The sequence below is a fragment of the Taudactylus pleione genome, unplaced genomic scaffold (assembly GCF_031769625.1).
Source record: "Taudactylus pleione unplaced genomic scaffold, aTauple2 ptg000041l, whole genome shotgun sequence".
Taxonomy (NCBI): Eukaryota; Metazoa; Chordata; class Amphibia; order Anura; family Myobatrachidae; genus Taudactylus; species Taudactylus pleione.
The window spans coordinates 12,419,271-12,440,043 of NW_028284443.1; the positions used below are offsets into that span (position 1 = coordinate 12,419,271).

Consider the following 20,773-nt stretch of genomic DNA (forward strand, 5'->3'; position numbering starts at 1 on the left):
GAAGTCGCGGCATCATAGCACTTTGTATGCAGATTCAGTCACAGAGATTTACAAAAGTGTCACATATCAGTGCAGTCTCAGGTAGCGGTTTGTTGCATCAGTTTGCGACTAGGAGCAGTATTCAATTAGAGGTGAAAAGTCAGAATCCGCGGAAAAAGCATCGTGGATGACGTCATTTCGTCAAGTGAGTTCCCCATGTTTGACAGGACTTTTCGGGGTGCAGTTTTCGCGTCCTTTCTAATTGAATACGGGGAATAGCGGGAGAGCGCCAGATACTTTTCCACATGCAAAACACGCGATGTAGGCGAAAAGTCCGGCATGCGAAAAAGTATCGCAGGTGCGAAACTAATTGATTACGGCCCTAGGATGCATTTTTGGGTGACAGATGCTCGGTGCGAGTTGAGCTGCACGGAACCTGGCGCGCTGGGAAGGGCTGTTTGGGGCGACTGCAGCAATAGTTTGTGAGGACACATATGTAGACTTTTAGTTACCTGCTGTACACCCCATCAACAGCCCTCCAGATGGTCTTGGGCTTTTAAGTTAAAGCACTGCCAATGGTTACAGTGTCTAGAAAATGTCCCAAATAACAGAAAAGAAAGGCATTGGACAGTTCAGTTACATGTAAGGGTATTATGAAAAATATATGTAAAAGTATAGGTAAAAGTATAGGTCTATCCCTACTGAGACGGGTCTTAAGGTGCCCATACACATACCGATCTGCACACGATGTGTGAGATTTCCCCTGAACTCTCCCCCGGTAGCTCCTACACACGATTTGGAGTAAAAAGCATAAGATCTATCGTGCTTAACTTTTTTTTTTTTTTCCCCAGTGCATTTTGGCCCAGATTGTCAGATCTGCCCTACTGCACGGCAGATCTGACGATGCGATGTGCGACCAGCGGGGACGCGCATCGCATCGTGATCGTGACTTAGGACTCACGATTTGGCCATATTTTACACGATCTGTCGTCACGATTCGTCGGAATCGGCCAGATCGTGTAAAATATCGCTATGTGTGTGGGCACCTTTAACCTTAGCAGTGCTACTGAGATGAAATTAAAGAACATGTTTATATTTGTAGAGTGGTTATGAGCTAAAGGATTTTTTCCATTTTTAGTGTATAAAGTCCGAGGTCTTCAAGAAATATAGAGGTTCAGATTGGCCAGTGTTTAAAATTGCATTTTTATATTGCCATGTACAGATCATACAATAAACAGTAAGAAGCCCTAATTCACAGAGCTGCTAAATTGAAAACAGGGCAGATTTTAATACATACATACTAAAAAAAAGCCTTTTATTCAAATTAACCGATAATTGGTCAGGAAAAAAAAAAAAAAAAGAAGGGTTGTTAACCTTGGATAAAAGGCCATTTGGTAGTATGCATTTACAGGATTTCTTCCCCCTCCCATACCGATGTGTACTGCAGCTTAACTAGTAGAAAGTGCTCCCGATGCTTTTGGCGAATCCCCTCGCTCTACTAGAGCAAGCAGCTTCCGCCTATAAAATATGCTGTGCAGAAATATTCAGTAAACCAAGCAACTGTATAAAACATTAACAAAGTGAGCAGGAGGAACACACCGAATTGTAATGACAAAAGTAAGCAAACAATAAATCCAGCAATACATTTTACTTTACCTATATTATCTTTCTCTTTACAGGAAATAGAATAACAACATATTTCTCGATCTTGAATAGCTGTAAGGTTTCTACAGAGTAAATACAAATTAGAACACAATATAAGTAAAACATGCTATGGAAGATGATCAACAGATATCAATACATCAAAGAAAGGGACTAAGATAATAGAATGTGGAAAAGTTTCTATAAAAATAATGTACTTTATTCATAAGGAAGAATGCAAAATAATTAGCCTGTGATATTTTAGACCCCTCAGGAAATAATTTCAGTGTCAAAGAAACATTCACGATACGATGGGAAGGTTAATGATACAAAGCATAAAAATAGAATGATAAAAGGGTATTTAGTGTTAAAAATTGCACTGATGCGTATTTAATCTATTGTCACAAGTCTTAAAATAATCAAAAAGGAATTGGACACTTATAGGGGAATTCAATATGGAGCGATAAGTCAGTTTTTTGCGTTAATATCGTCTTTGAAAAAAAAAAACGGGGATAACTTTTCACCACTGAAGAGGTGGCGAAAAAAAAGTGCAGAATTGGGGTTTAGGGGTGCAGGCTTAAAAAAAATAGCCTGCACCCCTGGGAATGACATTTTAAAAAGAACTGTGTTAAAAAAAAAAAAAAAAAAATGGGATAAAACTGTTTAAAAATGGGGAAATAGGTTCAGGGCTATTCTGCAAGTATGCGGCAGATGTTTTTTAGAATAGGCTATTAGCGGCAGGTGCAAATATGCAGAATTTTTAAAAACTTACATTAGGGACATAAAAATATGCTAGTACCCATTTTCATGTACCCCAAATTTGATGGGACCGCTTAAAAAAAAAATGAAAAAAATAACCTAAGTGCTCTTCTGCATCACTTCTTCAATGTCGGGAAAAAAAAACACCTGCTGTGGCTATTTTAATCCCTGACTTCCAGTTGCAGGCTAAAATGAGGGTACCCATAGTGATCCCCCATGTTTTTACAGCTTTATGGGGGTCCTACAATTTTTTTAAGGAAAATTTCGTAATTTAACGCAAATCCCACTTTGCAGGCTCCCGTTTTCGTAGGTATCATATTGAATACGGGGAAAAGCGGGCGCGCGCCCAATACTTTATCCCAGGTAAAACCTCAGATATGAAACGTAAACTTCGACAGCGAAGTTTACGTTTCATATTGAATACCCCTCTTAGTGGCATATTAAAAATTGTGGGCGTAAAAGTAAAAAAAAAATCCTGCGGCACAGGGTCTTTCCCACAGGTGACTGAAAATGGGTTTTCTATAGAAATCACTGAGTCTTTTTTCCTCGCACTCCAGAGCAAGTCTGATGTTTGCTAAAATCGTTCATTTTAGGAAAAATCAGCGGAACTTGCTCTGGGCACCCTGGCGGCACCCCCATGAGGACTAATTAAGCTATTGGAAGTTTCCAATTCGCTTAATTACTCACCTTCCAAAGCGGTGTCTTCTGCAGCAGAGTATGTATGCGAGTGTTTGTAAGAGTGTGTGCGCGCGCATGAGTGACCCTGTGTGTGTGCGACTTTGAATTTTTTTTTTATTGGATACCACGGGTATCGGGACTGCGCATACCCTCAGTAATAAAAATTTGGGCGCACGGTTGGTTATGCCCCTTAGTCAAAGTCTTTCCTTAATGCTCAATCTTTGCACAGATTAGTTCATAGATCAATGCAATTACGAGTGTGGAGGTCACTTAACATCTATTTTAAAAATAGCTAAATATAGATGCACAAGACCAACTTCATTCTAGTGCAAACATACTGAAACACAGCTATAATAATTTTAAGATTACATAATAAAAAAATAAAAAAATGGACAAGACTATTTTCTAGTATTGTATATACGAAATGCGGTCACAAGAGTACATAAAAGAAACAGTTTAGATTATATAACCAGCATCATCCAAGATTCTCACTGTAGTTTGTTTTAAAAAAAAAATTAGTGCAAAATTTAACCGGAACTCTTAGAAAATTAGGGGTTTACTTACAGTTTTTCAATAAGCTGTTTTTCATCCAAGGCACCTGCCAGGTCTCTTTTGTTTCCAAGAACTAAAACCTAATATAAGAAGTGAATTATAAATGTTCAGCTTTTACAGTAAATTAATTTAAAGCTTTACAGACCAGAAAGTTAACACTGGCGAACACATTTACTTTACACAATACAAAAAAATTCAAACACCAAGGGTGGAATTCAATTACCCATGGTAAATTACCTTGGGCAATAACGGGAGGTAACCTGGGGCTATTCAATTAGCCTCCCGAATTCCCCTGGTAACTGTTAACGTCCGTTAAAATGTTCATTTAACGGGCGTTAACACACAATTTGTGTGAAGTACACATATTCATTCGTTAACTAGCTGTTATCATCAACTGCAGGGTTCACAGATTTGTTTTCGGGTCTCAGGAGACCAGAAAAGAAATCCCTGATAAGCGGGCAAATTGAATAGGGGGTCGTCATTTAATTAGCACCCGCTAACTTAAAGGGGATAGTTGAATTCCCCCCTTGGTCATTAAACACCATCAGTGTACCTCCTTATTGAGAAGAAAACCATTTTAGATGTTGGGCTATAATGTAACGTTATTTCCTGCACAATGCAGAATGTTCAATTACATCTCAGCAGAAGATTGCACAGAAAAAGATATATCATAGGTTTCAAAATACCTTCACAGAAAGCCAGACAAAGAGCCCGATTCAGATATGAACGCAGTGTTGATTACAGTCTCAAGAAGCCGGTTTACAGTCTGCACGCACATTCCGAGTAATACTGCGCATGCGTAACGCAGAACAAATTTGGACGCAATGAGGAGACAATTTCAATGGAAGTTCCTGGGTGGTAACAGGGGGCTGGATAGCTGGAATCGATATGATTTACCGCCGGACCCATGCCCAGCGGTTGGAATCCCGACAGCGGCATCCCAGCAGAGGGGGAAATCCCGCTCGTTTTAACGTAAGTATTGACTAACCTATTTCTACCCCCTAACCCTCCCTTAGGGGTGCCTAACCCTAATCCCCCCTTCCCCGCCGCCTAATCCCAAGTCCCCCGGGGGGGTGCCTAACGCTAACCCCCCCTTCCCCTAGCCTAAACCTAACCTCCCAGGGGGGGTGCCAAACCCCAAGTCCCCCCGAGAACCCTAAACCTAACCCTCCCCCCCCCTGCGGCTATCCTTGCCCGGTGTCCCTTCGATCAGGAGGCCGGGCGTCGGGCTCCCGGCGTATGTCTAATGACAGGCGTCGGCATATCGATGTACGTCTTTAGACCCTCCCTTGCCAGGATATGACAGTTGGGAAGCCAGCTGTTGGGATTAAGTCCGCCGGCTTCCCGACTGCATACTAGATGGCATGTTACAGCCAGAGACTGCATCATTTTCACAATTGCACTGGAGGCATTGTTCCAACAGACATTCTGAGCAACCATAGAGCTGCTCTAATGACCGATGTGCGTCTGATGGTGCAACTTATTACGCAGAGCGGCAATTTTGAGTAGCAGCTGGTGGGCATCTCTGTACGAATCCTAATCGGCATTAACATTAAGACACAGTTGCGCTGTGTAAGAAGACACAGTCACAGCTGTATTACCGTTCACCTCTGGAACAGGCACAATGTGTCGATCAAACTTTAATAAGATATCTTTAGGTAGCACTTTTTTCATGTCTAACACTGTCCTGTACTTGTCCCATCTTATTAGAAAGATTTGTTTACACTTACAGGAGACAAGGTGAGCATTTACTGATCACAGAAGGCATAATTAGGATGACAGAGACTGGGTTGTTACCTGGTGTCACAGTCCCCCCGGCAACAACAAAATAAAATCCACAACCAGCAAGGGGTAAAGATATATTTAGCTCAAAAGACAGACCAGAGAAGAAATTCTCAACTAGTGGTATTTTTTATAAAGTCTTAAAGAGGATTGTCCAAGTGGCACTATGCGTTAGGGGAAAAGCAATAAAAAGCTTAGTTTTGTCGCTTAGTAAGTGCCCCATCAGGCTTCATCACCATAGCTGGCTCTGGTGGCGATGTTATTTACACAAACCAAAGTCACTGCTGGAGAATTCACTAATTTATCCAAGGTCAGCCAATTAATAACTCTTCGAGAAGCAATTAAAGAGAAAAAAAACAGAAAAAAAAAAAAAAACATAGCCTTTTATGGTGGTGACAATATAGAAAACAGTTCTCACCGCTTCATATATGTACCCCTATATCTTTAATGTTAAACTCCCATCCACCAACCAGCAGAATGGAAGGAGTCCAAAATCTAGAACCCTTGACATTCTGGAGACACACAGTTGGAGCAGGACAGGAGATCATAAAAGAGTTCATTCTACTTCCCCCTCCACTGACAGAAGAATTCTGAACATCAGATTTCAACACATGAAACCTAACATTTGGACAGAATACATGTCAAAGACAGCAATTCGAAAAGGTACATAAACAGGAGCATATTCTAATTACATAGAACACAAAAAAAAAAAAAAAATAGACTGAAGTGATGAATACATAAAATGTACTGATTTTTAGTAGCACAATTAATAATGTATATTTTATTTCAATGACTTTAATAAACAAAATTGAGGGTATTGTACAGAGAATAGGTAGCGTTTGATGCAACTAAAGCATGCACAGCAAATCGGAATATTAATCAATCACATTTGTAGCATTGTATTCAGTAAGATTCGTTACATTTGGATTTATAGACTCTTTTCATGCAGTCATTAATTAGGAAAACCTGGTAGTGCATAAGAAAAAAAAAACAAACAAAAAAACCCAAACAAAACACTATTTAGAAGAATTAATGGCGAACAAATTTCACCACTCACAGCACAAGATCAAATCAATTAAGGGCCGGATTCAATTAGAGGCGAAGTGTGCCGTTTGGAGAAAAGTTTCCGTGGGTTCGGACTTTCCGCCTGTTTTCAAAGTATCTCCATATTAAATTCCAGGACAATTTCACCTGAGCGGTAAACTCAATGTATTGTAATAGGCGGAAAAGTATCTCCTCTGAAAAGCTGGTGAAAAAAAAAAAAAAAAAGTGCAAAATCTATATTTTGGGATACACACATGGGGAAACAACTCAGAACCCATGGGACAGCCCCCAATAGGACAAAATCAACAAAAAATGTTTAAAAAAATTACCTCAGAACATCCCAAAAAAGTACTTTGTTTTGGGGGCAAAAAACTGAAAAGTGGGATGACAAGTATAAAAACTAGCGAAATAGACTTCTTGGGGGTCTGCAAGGATGGGCAGGTGAGCTTTTGAAGTTTTTTTTAAAAAGTACACTTTAGAGACATAAAAATATGCTAGCACCCATTTTCAAAGTACCCCAAATTTGACTGGACTACTTATTTTCAACAAAAAAAAAAAAAAAATACTGCTTTATGCCATTCTTCACCACATTCACAAAGATGCTAATACGAAGCAATTTAAACTACTTATGTACCCCAAACACTTTTATTAGGGCTATTAGTACACATCTACATTGATTCCCTATGTAACTGCATCTTTTTTTGGGGGGTACAGACAGATTTCCCGCCTGTTCCGCATTTGCCGCTTTCTGTTTTCGCCTGTTTAGGAATTGAATAGGGCGAAAAGCGGGGACGCGCACGGAAAGTTTTTGCCTCTGAAACCAATGAAGTAAGCGGAAAGTCATAGAGGCAAAAAACTTTTCAGACTTTCCGCCTCGAATTAAAAATGGGCCCAAGTCTGTTAAATACCCCATTAAAAGTAATGGGTAGACAATGTTATTTCTGACTATGCTGGAAAACTAGCACCCCACATGAAAATTTAAAATTACCACAGTTTTATGGCATGTAAATACAGTGCCTTGCAAAATTATTCACCCCCTTTGGCTTTTTACCTTTGTTACATTACAACCTGTAAAAAAAAATATATTTTTTTTTAATCTGAATTTTAGGTGATGGATCTGCACAAAATAGTCTAATTTGGTGAAGTGAAATGAGAAAAATATATATAAAAAAGAATCTTTATAAATAAAATTCTGTAAAAGTGGCATGTGCATATGTAATCACCCCCTTTGCTATGAAGCCCCTCAAAAGTGCTGGTGCAACCAATTACCTTCAGAAGTCACATAATTAGTGAAATGAAGTCCAGCTGTGTGAAATCTAAGTGTCACATGATCTGTCAGTATAAACACACCTTTTCTGAAAGGCCCCAGAGGCTGCAACACCACTAAACAAGAGACATCACACCATGAAGACCAAGGAGCTCTCCAAACAAGTCAGGGACAAAGTTGTTGAGAAGTGCAATTCTGGGTTGGGTTATATAAAAAAATATTATATATATATATATATATATATATATATATATATATACACATACATACACACAAATCTTTGATGATCCCCCGAAGCACCATCAAATCAATCATCATCAAATGGAAAGAACATAGTGCCACAACAAACCTGCCAAGAGAGCCGCCCACCAAAACTCAGACCGGGCAAGGAGGGCATTAATTAGAGAGGCAGCACAGAGACCAAAGGTAACCCTGAAGGAGCTGCAGAGCTCCATAGCAGAGACTGGTGTATCTGTGCATGTGACCACAATAAGCCGTACACTCCATAGAGCTGGGCTTTATGGAAGAGTAGCCAGAAAAAAAAAAACATTACTTAGTGATAAAAATAAGAAGACCACATTTGAGTTTGCCAAAAAGAATGTGGGCGACTCCCCAAATGTATGGAGGAAGGTGCTCTGGTCAGATAAGACTAAAACAACTTTTCGGACACCAAGGAAAAGTGTGTTCTGACAACCATGTATTCTGTCCAAATGTTAGATTTCTATGTCTGGCGTAAACCCAACACATCCCATCACCCCAAGAACACCATCCCCACAGTGAAACATGATGGTGGCAGCATCATGCTGTGGGGATGTTTTTCAGCAGCAGGGACTGGGAAACTGATTTGAGTCGAGGGAAAGATGGATGGTGCTAAATACAGGGATATTCTTGAGCAAAACCTGTTTCAGTCTGCCTGTGATTTGAGACTGGGACGGAGGATCACCTTCCAGCAGGACAATGACCCGCAGCATACTGCTAAAGCATTACTCAAGTGGTTTAAGGGGAAACATTTAAAATGTGTTGGAATGGCCTAGTCGAAACCCAGATCTCAATCCAATTGAGAACCTGTGGTCAGACTTGAAGATTGCTGTTCACAAGCAGAAACCATCCAACATGAAGGAGCTGGAGCAGTTTTGCTTTGAGGAATGGGCAAAAATCCCAGGGGCAAGATGTGGCAAGCTCAGAGACTTATCCAAAGCGACTTGCAGCTGTAATTGCAGCAAAAGGTGGCTCGACAAAGTACTGACTTTATGGGTGTGACTAGTTATGCACGCTGAAGTTTTCTGTTGTCTGTCTTAAATGTTTGATTCACAATATATAAAAACACCTTCACAGTTGTAGGCATGTTCTGTGAATGAAATGATGCACAACTTCAAACAATCCATTTTAATTCCAGGTTGTGAGGCAACAAAACATGAAAACTTAAAAATGAGTTTGGGAGCAAATTGCTGATTGTCATTTGCTTTCGTACCTTACCAGATTTTCATTCCATCCAATCAGCAATTTGCTCCCAAACGCTGGAAAATGGACAAAAACCTGTTTGAACAAATTGTTTAGTTGAAACATTTAATAAAAACTTGTCTGAACGACCATTTTCATCTGTTTTCTGGCATTTAGGAGCAAATTGCTGATCAGTTACTCCCATACGTTACCAGATTTTCATTCCAACCAATCAACTAGTTGGATGGTTGGACATAAAATCTTTACGTGTGTATGCAGCATGAGGACTGACTTGTGTAGTGAATTACCTGATCACTGTTGTTTCTGGAGTGTTGGGAATAAAAGCCTGACTGTGGATCCCTGGCAGGGGAAGAGCATACTATTTCAATTTGGATTTAATCAATCTTATATATGAAATAGGACACAAGATCTTGTGCACGGATTGTAGTTGGTGAGTTGGGTGTGGGGAGGCTAAGAAGGGATTTAAATGTATTAAATTATGTTAGGGTTAGAAGCTTGAGCAGATATGAGAGATTGAAAATGGGTTTCAGGAACACGCAGAGAGAAGGGGGTAAAAAGAACAAACAAAAAAAAAAACACACATGATAGTATGAACGTCGTCACTCACATTTACATTGTTTGAAGCCCCTGTTAGAACGGTGTATGTGAAAAATTGGGACAATAATATTCCAACCTCCCCTCATTTACGGTTTCTAGACTTGGAGGTTTGTGTAAAGTGGAGACCACAGTGTGAAAGTGCTGCAGGGAAGGCACTGTCCAATTGTGTGAGCCATGTTTTTGTTATTGCCAAACAATATAGGAACACTGCAAATCCTGTATGAATAATGCAAATTAATAAAGCCGTGGAAAGTGCAACCAGAATGCTAGGTGTCTTTGGCTGGTTCCCAAGAGGAATTTGGGGTTTGATAATGTGGTGCACCTGGGTGGTTTATTTATGTAAGGGGTGCCCTCCTTAATTTTATGATATTAATTTAGAAAATATACTGTACATAGAGTTATAAGGTTATTGTATTCACTCCCTTGGGCTTTTCACATTTTGTTTTGTTACAGGATGTAACCATAATGGATTTAATTGAAAAGGTACTCCTAGTAAGGCAAAGTACTCAAAGTGCCAAAACAGTGTAAACCATCCATTTGTAAAAACCCCTTGCTGTATTCATATAAAAATTCATTTAGAGCACGGGTGTCAAACTCGCGGCCATCCAGCTGCTGTGGGCCTACATACCCAGCCACAACTTTAGCATGCCCCAAGAGCAAAACTGTGGCAGTGCATGTGGGGATGTGTAGTTCCACTGCAACTGGATGGCCAGAGTTTGACACTATTGCTCTAGAATAACCAACTTTTCTCAGAAGTCATAGTTTAATGGGAGCCAACCTGCGTGCTTGTGCAGTAAAGGTGTCAAATGACTGCAACATAAATACACCTCTACGCACATCAATGCTCGGCTACAGTTTGCCTGAGGGAAACATGACCATGTGGAGGAAAATTAGATGGTCTAATGCAGTGGTTCTCAAACTCACTCCTCAGGACCCCACACAGGTCACATTTTCCAGATCACCTAGAAGGTACACAGGTGTATTCATTACTCATTAACACATTGTAAAAAGATCCACACGTGGAGCCAATTATTGCACTTGTGATTCTGCAAGGAGACCTGGAAAACATGCACTGTGAGGGGTCCTGAGAACAGAGTTTGAGAACCTGTTGTCTAATGAGACCACAATGCTAAGCGCCATAACTGAATGATAAGCACATCACAGGGAAAACACCATTCCTATAGTGAAGCATGGTGGTGGCATGTTATTATGAGGCTTTTCTGCGGCAAGAACTGGAAAGTGCATAAAAAAGGAAATGGAAGGAGCAAATACAGAGAAATACTGGGAGGAAGAAAACCTGCTGTACTCTACATAAGCGCTTTGACTTGGAAGATAATTTCTCTTCCAACAAAACAATGACCGAGAGCATAAAGCAAAAGCCATACTAGAGTGGCTTAACAAAAAAGTTACTCCCCTGAAGTGACTCATGGATTCTTTGTCTATGTACACCCCCCGGCGTTTTTGGTTTTAAAATTAACATCTGTGCGAGCAAAAGCAATACATAAATGTGAAAAAAAAAATAGTTGTAAAAGAAGCTCACTGCTCCCACCACCCATGATGAGGTCAAAGGTGGGAGGGAGGTGATTGCTCACAAAACCACTGGGCAACACATGGGAGTCTAGCGCCTCTGCAGTATGTTAGAATTACGGTGATTATGGAGTTTTAAGCTGCTTTCACAAAATAACCATTGTCATAAGAACTCTGTAGATTGTAGGTCATTTACTGTAGTCTAAAGGACGGGACTAGGTGTTAAAGTGTTAATATCATGGTGGTGATTAAACCAGACTACCTAGGAAATGCATGATCTAATCCACTCCATTTTCTTTTTACAATCCCAATTGAAGAAAGGGGTTTATTTTAACCACAAATTATCAATCAAGGTTTGGAAACAGACACTTAGCATGTATAATAACTCCTAGATTTTCTATGCAACCTAGTTGAGTTTAACAATTATATATCATAATATTATATTAAAATAGCTCCCCTCCCCTTTCTTCAATCTTACAAACTCATTGAGGATGTACAATAATATGAGATATGGTAAGAACTTACCCTTGTTATCTCTATTTCTACGAAGTCCATAGGGTTCCACAGGATACCTTGGGGTATAGGTGTGACGTCAGTCATCGGCACCCATAGAGTTAAGCTTTCAGCCTCCCAGGATGCACTAGGGTCCCCCTCCTATACCCCGCCCCCGAGCCAAGGCACCTCAGTTAGTTACCAAGCCATAGGCCGGAGGAGGAGAAGGAAGAGAGAGAAAAAAGATCTGGACACACACAAGAATCACAGTCTCACCAGAGGGAGACGGAAAAACCGGTGACCAGAGCAAAGCCCATCTGCAGCACAGGTGCGACAGGGCGGGAGTCCTGTTGAACCCTATGGACTTCGTAGAAATAGAGATAGCAAGGGTAAGTTCTAACCATCTCTCTATTTTCTACTTCAGGGTCCATAGGGTATCCACAGGATACCTTGGGGATGTCCCAAAGCAGTATCCTTTTAAGGGTGGGGACGCTCCTGTGCAGAAAGGAGAATCCGCCGCCCGAAGGAAGCATCCTGAGAGGCGAAGGTGTCAAACCTGTAATACCTCACGAAGGTATGGACAGAGGACCACGTAGCAGCCTTGCAGATCTGGACTGCAGAGGCACCACGTCGAGCTGCCCACGAAGGACCCACAGACCTAGTGGAATGAGCCTTCACAGAAGGAGGAACCGGCAGGCCTTCATGAAGAGAAGCTTCAGAAAATAGCCATACGGATCCAGGCTGCCAAAGTTTGCTTTGAAGCAGGCCAACCCTTTTTACGGAAGCCATAGAGGACAAACAAGGCGTCCGACTTCCTAAACGAAGAAGTGCGGTCAACATAAGTCCTTAAGGCCCGCACAACATCCAAACGAGGCCTCACCCACGGAAAGACCAGGTGAGTTAAAGGCCGGAACAACAATTTCCTCGTTAACATGAAACTGGGAAACAACTTTGGGAAGAAACTCGGGCCGAGTGCGGAGCACTGCCCTGTTCCCATGAAAAACCAAGAAAGGGGGTCTACAAGAAAGAGCCCCTAAATCAGAAACACGTCTGGCCGAAGCAATAGCCAGAAGGAAAACAAACAAACAGTCTTAGCTGTTAGCCATTTAAGATCCACTGAGCCCAGTGGTTCAAACTGCGGTCCCTGGAGAGCCCTCAGGACCACAGCCAAATCCCAAGGCGCCACAGGTGGAACAAAGGGCGGTTGAATGCGGAGAACACCTTGCATAAAGGTGCGCACATCCGGGATTGTAGCAATCCTACGGTGAAACCAGACAGACAGGGCCAAAACCTGTACCTTCAAAGAAGCAAGGCGAAGCCCATGATCTAGTCCCGCCTGTAGGAAGGCTAGTATCCGAGACAGACGAAATTCCTGCGGTGCATAACCTCTCGGTCGACACCACTGGAAGAACGTATGCCACACGCGATGGTATGTCCTCGCGGAAGACGGCTTCCGAGCTCGTAACATGGTACGCACCACAGAGCTGGAAAACCCCCTGGACCTCAGCATGGCTGTCTGAACCTCCGGGGTGAGCACAATCGTCTGGGACTTTAGAGACTGAGGCAGCCCGTTCCACTTGGACAGGATCAGGTGCTGCAGAGGTCTGGAGTGAAACTGGGCATATTCCACCATGTCGAATATCGACACCATGGAGCCCAGTAACCTCATCGCCGAGTGTAGAAACACCCGGCGGCTGTGCAGACAACTGCGCACCCTCGACTGTAAAGCAGAGATCTTTTCCCCCGTCACGAAGATCCTTTGCTGTTCCGAGCCCAATAAGGCTCCGAGGTGCAGAATCCGCCAAGACGGGATTAGAGTGGACTTCTGCCAGTTGATTAGCCAGCCGTGCCGTTGCAGTAGCGCAATGGTCAGGTCCAATTGGCGTAGAAGGAGCTCTGGAGATGCTGCCACCAATAAAAGGTCGCCCAAGTACGGCAACATGCGGACTCCCTGCAGCCGCAGAGAAGCCGCCATGACCGCCATCACCTTGGTGAACACACGTGGTGCTGTCGCCAGGCCTGGTAGACCCGTGGTGAAAAATCGAGCCGGGGTCTGTGCCGGAAAGAGGGCGTACCCGTGGGAGACCACCTCGAGAACCCAAGTGTCTGTCGTAGTGACCGACCAACACTGGGCGAACTGCAGCAGGCGGCCTCCCACTTTGGGATCCCCCAAAGGGAGGCCCGGACCGTCAGGCCGCAGGCTTGTCATCTGGCTTAGGGGCCGGACGTCTGGTACTCCATGCCTGCTTCCGGGGCTTGGCCGATTTCTTAGGGCCAGCCTGTCGAGGAAAAGACTGTGGTTTGGGCCTGCCCTGGGCCCTATAAGACCGAAAGGACGATGGTCCAGAACCAGAAGGAGCAGCGGCCGACGGGAGACAAGCAGATTTGGCTGCCGCCAGCGTGGCCACAATCTTGTCCAGATCCGGACTGAAGAGAACTTCTCCGGTAAATGGCAACGCCTCCAAACCCTTCTTGGAATCTGCGTCCGCCTTCCAGGATCGCAGCCACAAGGTGCGACGAGCAGCCACCGCTGCTGAAGAAATTCTAGATACCAGAGTACTAATGTCCAAGGCCGCCTCGTTGATATAAGTGGCCGAATCACGGAGATTACCAATCAACTCCGCCAGTTCGGCCGGACAGTCGGAATCAAAAGACGCCTCTAATGAATCCGCCCAGCGCTCCATCGCTCTGGCAACCCAGCAAGTAGCCATAGCCGGCCGTGCTGCCCCCCCTGCAAGGGAATAAGCGGACTTCAGGCAGATCTCCACCTTGCGGTCCGTAGATTCCTTAAAGGAGGACATGGATGGCATCGGCAATGTGGCACTACGGACAAGACGGGTCACGTGAGAATCCACCTGTGGAGGGGATTCCCACTTAGCAAAATAATTATCCGCGAACGGATAAGCCACTGCCAGGCGCCTCTGCGGCTGGTATCTTTTGCCAGGCTGTTTCCACGCCTCCTCTAAATGGTCCACTAACTGACCCGAAAGAGGAAAGACTGTGGCATCGCCCTTCACATCTTTAAAAAAGGCATACTTGGATTTAGCCGCTGGGGGAACTTCGTCCTCAATCACCAAGGGTGTGCGGACTGCCCGAATAAGTCCAGGAATATATACCTTGGACTTTGCGTCAGCGTCCTTAATATGGAGAGGTTCCTGATCGTAAGGATCCAGAATCTCCCCATCATCAGACGTCCCCTCGTCATCCTCATAAGGAGCCGACAGAGACGCCACCGGCCGTTTATGTGGCCGCATCAGAGACTCCCCTTGCAACACATCCGACAAGTGCTGTACAGAACTCGTAAGGGAGTTAACCCACGCCGGCTCCTGAGAAACCGGGAGCGGGGAAATAGGGAGACTGTGGGGTACCACCAATTGTCGTGGGAAACCCTGCATGGGTGACGACACCACTGACTGCTGGGACAAACCCATGGGCGTAAACGCGGACTGCGGAGCTAACTGGCCCACTAAGGTTGTAAGCGCCTGAGCGAAACAAGCCCAGGGCGGCTCCTGTACCGGTGCTGTAACCGTAATAGGCCGCGCCATAGACAAACACTGCCGGCAGAGGCCCTCCGCGCTACCCTCCCCCTCTGCTAACGGTACTTTACACGTAGTACACTGTAGGCGGAGAGGAAAATCACTTAGACATGATGGCACCAAGTATGTGACCCCTCTCACCAATTATATATTAAATAGGCGAGAGACCACCCTGCAGCACCGCACCGCAAGGGCTTAGCAGAAAGGACAGGGACAGTAATAAAGCTGACAGTTAGAAGAAAAGTTACAGGCAGCAGCGCTAGCATAGTCGCATACAATGCAAAGAAAAATCAATTCCTGCACTAACAGCGCTGATCACTCAACTACGCAGACACAGGGCCTGTTAGGACACAGCGCAGCATACACAGACCTGACCCAAATCGGAGGAGAGGTATGCGGGGGGACCCAGACCACGATGCTTCCGTCCAGCGCTTCCAGCAGCGTTCACCATGCGTTGGAAAGATGGCCGCCGAGGAGCAGAGAGGAGGCTGGCCTGGGGGAGGAGCGCTGCTACAGGACCAGTCGGCAGTGTGCAGAGAGGGCTGTGTGCAGCGGGGGAGGCGCCGGCTGTGAGACAGGGAAGGCGCGCTCCCCTGGCATGCATTTAACCCCCGGGACCCCGCAGCGCTACCGCTCTGCTGCGGTCCGCTGTCCCAGGGGGTAGTGGAAGCGCAGGTTCAGTACCTGGCTCCACGCTGCAGCCAGTCCCCAGGGAGCCCCCTGCCTGGGGACTCTGGACCATGTAACAGCGGGGACCCACCGCGGGACCCCGCTGCTTACCTGCTGTCCCCCTTGAATCCGGCCATGGTCTGGAACATCTGGGGTCACCGCTAGCTGTGACCCCAGATGCTCACCAGCATCCCCGGATCGGTACCGGCGTTCTGGTACCGGCGGGGGTGTAGGGAAGACAGCATGGACGTCAGGACTGACTGTCCATGCTGTTCATCCAGATGTGCAGCCACAGCTGCATGAAGAAAAAGCTTCAGGGGCTCTTCTAGCCCCCACTCCAACAGGTGCACCCGACTCCGGCCGGGCACCAAACGAAACTGAGGTGTCTTGGCTCGGGGGCGTGGTATAGGAGGGGGACCCTAGTGCATCCTGGGAGGCTGAAAGCTTAACTCTATGGTGCCCGATGACTGACGTCACACCTATACCCCAAGGTATCCTGTGGATACCCTATGGACCCTGAAGTAGAAAGTACATTTTGCTATGTAGCATAGGTTTACTATAGGATACATGGGCCAGACAGCAGTCTCCATGCAATGAGTTAGGAAGCCCAGATAAAATTATGGTGTGACTACAGCCCACTTCCCTATTCTTGTCAGGCTCAACTTGTCATGTAAGAGAAAGTGTTCTCTTGTTCGAAGCAAAACCTCCTGCTGCTCTAATCATTCAGTTTAACCATTCGACACACAGAACATGTGGCTTCCCAGTTTGTGGATGAAGAAGAAGATTTTGTATACAAAACAGGCAGTCTGATATTTGTAGTTCCACAACAGTAGAACAGCCAGTCTGCCAACAGTTCTAGGTTATACAATCGGGACTATTTGTTAACTTAATTTGTTATATATCGGGGGAGAACACCCAGTTTCTCAATGTAGTGATAATTAGTCAAGGCTGCCTAGCTCTGGGGCTGGTAATAACATTTCTAGCCGACCAATCAGGGGCCAAATGTAATAGGTTGAGATTTTAGAAAATGTGAGTTTAGCAGTATTATTTTTTTTACCCGAAGAAAACAAATAAATCATTGCCAATTCTATGGGGGCAGTCCAATTGTACATGATGTACCCGTAGGTGCAACGGCAGATTGCATTCGCCTAAAAGTGCTTGCAGCCCCATAGGGCTCAGAGCAAAATTCAGGCTCGGAGTGGGACGTGAAGGGTGTGACGTGAGGTGCAGTTACCGGCGTTATAACGCTGTTGCAATGATAATTCGCAGCCTTCGCATGGAATAGAATTAACCCGTGTCTCTTTCATAAAGAAATCCTAGTTGGACAACATTCTAGTTTATTTCAAGAGTGAGTAGGGTGACCTTATGCTAATGGACTTACTGCAGCCCAGAAGTGAGGCTTGCTTTATTAAGCAAAACAGTAAAAATGTGTGGAAAGTGAGATGTACCGCTTGTAGGTGGTTCTGGCCACAGGATTTAAAACAGCCTTATTAAAAACATTGTAAAATACACCCATTAGCCAGCTATGGGATGGGTATGAAGTCCCAGGGGCTGAATAGCCGCCAGCTCATATCCCGACGCCAGCAACCCGAAGGGATAAGATCCCGACAGCGTCATCCGGTGTTCTGGCGTCGGGATTAAGATAGGCGTCTGTATTTCGACGTCTATTATCCCTGTCGGTATTGAGAATAACGGCATAACAGCAGTCGGTCTCATAACTACATCCCACCACCTATCATCTGTACAAAATATTTACAATGATAATAGTGTGGTGTTAAATTCTATACTTTGGTGACTATAGAGTTTACACACAAGAAATCGACAAAACACACAACCATCCTATACTTACTGGGATTCCATGCAATTGTGGCTTGTCTAGCAAACTGTGCAATTCATATTTAGATGCTTCCACTTTATCCAAGTCTGCTGCATCTACCATGTACCTGGAAAGAGAAACAAATCATTTCATTGCAAAGTCAGTTTCCTCATGCATTTGAATACCAATGTAAATTTAATCATTAAGGGGGCCTATTTAACAAATAATTCTGCCCTTAAAAAATTAATATAATGAGTAAGCTGCTGTTTCCGTATATTTAAGAGCATAATTGGTGTTGATTGATTGTAACAGCTGTTCCCATTCTTTTCTAGGGGGGACGGTATTTAACAAAATCTGCTAAGTGTAGCTTTCCAGGTCTTGCATGAATGGGCCAATGCTATCTTCAGATGGCATTAGCCCATTACCTTCAATGAGTCAGCCACGCGACAGAGGAATTTTGCATTTGCTCTCCAGTGGGCTGGAGGGAATCCCAATGTTCATTACGTTGTTTTTGCATTGTACATGCGCTGATGAAAAGCAAAAAAAAATAAATAAAAAAATTTAAAAAAAAATGCAGAGTAGCCACCCATATGCGACCACTTTATTTCTTACTAATCGGCGGAATGGGCTCTCATCGGAGCCAGTGTCCTGGCAACTTCGGTTGGTAAATTCCAACAAAACAAACACAACCTTTAAGATTTTTGTGGGGAAAATACAGCAAAGAACAATTGTGCCTCTATATATGAAGCCTGAGGATACAAATTAATAATTGCAGGCACTATGAACTTACACAACTGCATTAACACCTCTACAGTAGCGTTCCCACATACTACGAAATCTTGGCTGCCCACCAATATCCCAAACCTGCATTGGAGAGAGAGAGAGAAAAAAAAAAAAATTAAAAAAAGATTGTTAAATTAACAAGCATCCATTCTGGAAGTTATTTTATAGACTATTACAATTTTAGATGGTACTTCCAATACTTCGGAAGCATTATCCAAGTTCAGCCTATTGCGTAACTTCATTACTATTAGAAAGAAGTCATACTACTTCTTAGATCCTCCTTTTCGTTGGCCATGACCTTTGTTAAAAACCCTTCATATAGTCATTAATGTAGGTTTCTAGATTTGTAATTTGTCCTTTATGCCCTCCTCCCTGCTTATCCTCTTTTCCAGTGATCCTGGCCTCTGCTGTTACCACAATTGTTTCCCAATTCAGTTACTACATATATTATTAGCAGTACACGATCATATGTAGTTACTGAATTGAGATACAATTGTGGTAATGATCAATTGATACTCCACTCCCCCCCCCCCCTTAATTGTGTGCAAGTGCATTCATCAATAAGAGGAAACACCCTCATCCCACAATATAAGGTAATATTTACCTACAATATTATAGCATATCAGAAATTAAAATCTGTTTACTTTACAAATTATATTACCATGTTATCTTTAATATGAATTACTGCTTTTCATATTTCACTGGAACAGTACACAATTTTAATTAATAAAAGGTTATATTTTATATATCAAATTTCTATAGTGCGCCTAACAAAGACAATCCTTTTCCTTTTTTTTTTTCTTTTTCTTTCCACAAAGAACCCCCTGCAAGAGGTCTGAACTTCAGAAATGGAGGCCAATTTTCTCTGAAACAGGATCTATAGGGAGGGAATCTGTCCCTTAAGAGAGGACAAACTAAGACCATTAACCAACTCCTCTTGCAGAAAAGACTAGACAAGATACTCGGAACCTTTCCAGGTTTGAACTTGTGTAATTCACACCAAGAAATATGTATCTTCCATATCCTATAATAAATCTGGGAAGTAACTGGTTTGCGAGCCTGTATCATCGTTTTCACCACTGATTCTGAAGACACTTTGGCCCTCAAAATATTGGCTTCAAGAACCATGCCGTCAAAGCCAAACAGGGCAACGGTATGGACCCTTAGGTAACAGATCTGGACGGAGGGGCAAACGATACGGAACGTCTACCAACATGGTCCGAAGAATTGCATACCAATGACGTGGCCAGTCTGGAGCCACCAGAATGACCAGCCATGCAACCGATTGAATCCACTAAAGTACCCTTGGTAACATTACCAGAGGAGGAAAGATGTAACCCAGGTGGAACACCCAAGGTGCTGTCATGGCATCCACCAGAGATGCCTGAGGATCCCAGGATAGAAATCCGCACCTTGGAAGATTCTTGTTGAGACGAGAAGCCATTAGATCCATGTCTGGAGATCCCCATCTGGAAACTATTTCTGCAAAAACTTCCTGGTGTCATTCTCATTCCCCTGGATGCACACTGTGGCGACTTATGTCCGCCCCCTAGTTGTCCACTCCTGGAATGTAAATTGCCGAAATAGCTGGAACCCAGTTTTCTGCCCAATGAAGGATGTGAGAAACCTCCCTCAATGCTTGCCAGCTGGGTGTGCCACCCTGCTGGTTTATATAAGCAACTGCCGTGGCAATGTCTGACTGTATTCGCACTGGTAGGCTCCTTAGAACTGGACCTGAACCTATGCATACTGAATTGCCATTAACTCTAGTACATTGATGTAAAGAGAAGCTTCCTGGATGGACCAAAGACCCTGTACGTGCCTGTCTAGAACCACCGCCCCCCAATCTGTTAGGCTGGTATCTGTGGTGACAATGGTCTAATTACTGACAATTGGCAACCCCTATTTAGATTTGCATCCTGTAGCCACCACCGGAGCGACTGCTGGGTCTAAACATCTGCCTGTTTAAATCAAACGTCTGGCTTCACCCATCAATGAAGCAATTGGTTTTGCAGTGGACAAGCATGAAATCTGGGGAAAGGAACGGCTTCGAATGAAGCCACCATTTTTCCCAGTAGCTGCATAGCCCTGAGGTCAGATATGATCCATAAAGAAAAAAAACAAAAAAACAAAACTGCACAAGGTATAGATTATATCTATATAGCCCCTAATGCCTTCTTATAGGAAATA

General features: G+C 43.8%; 1 protein-coding gene across 1 annotated transcript in view; it reads right to left on the reverse strand.

Moving 5' to 3' along the window:
- The window catches only part of LOC148537975 (ADP-ribosylation factor-like protein 8B-A), a 40,909-nt gene that overhangs the window by 2,567 nt on the left and 17,569 nt on the right, over positions 1–20,773 (reverse strand). The window contains exons 3-6 of the mRNA XM_088455980.1: positions 18,591–18,664; positions 17,834–17,927; positions 3,622–3,689; positions 1,636–1,706 (exon numbers count right to left, since the gene is read on the reverse strand). Of these exons, the coding sequence (XP_088312106.1) occupies positions 1,636–1,706; positions 3,622–3,689; positions 17,834–17,927; positions 18,591–18,664 (307 nt within the window). The remainder of the gene's footprint in view (positions 1–1,635; positions 1,707–3,621; positions 3,690–17,833; positions 17,928–18,590; positions 18,665–20,773) is intronic.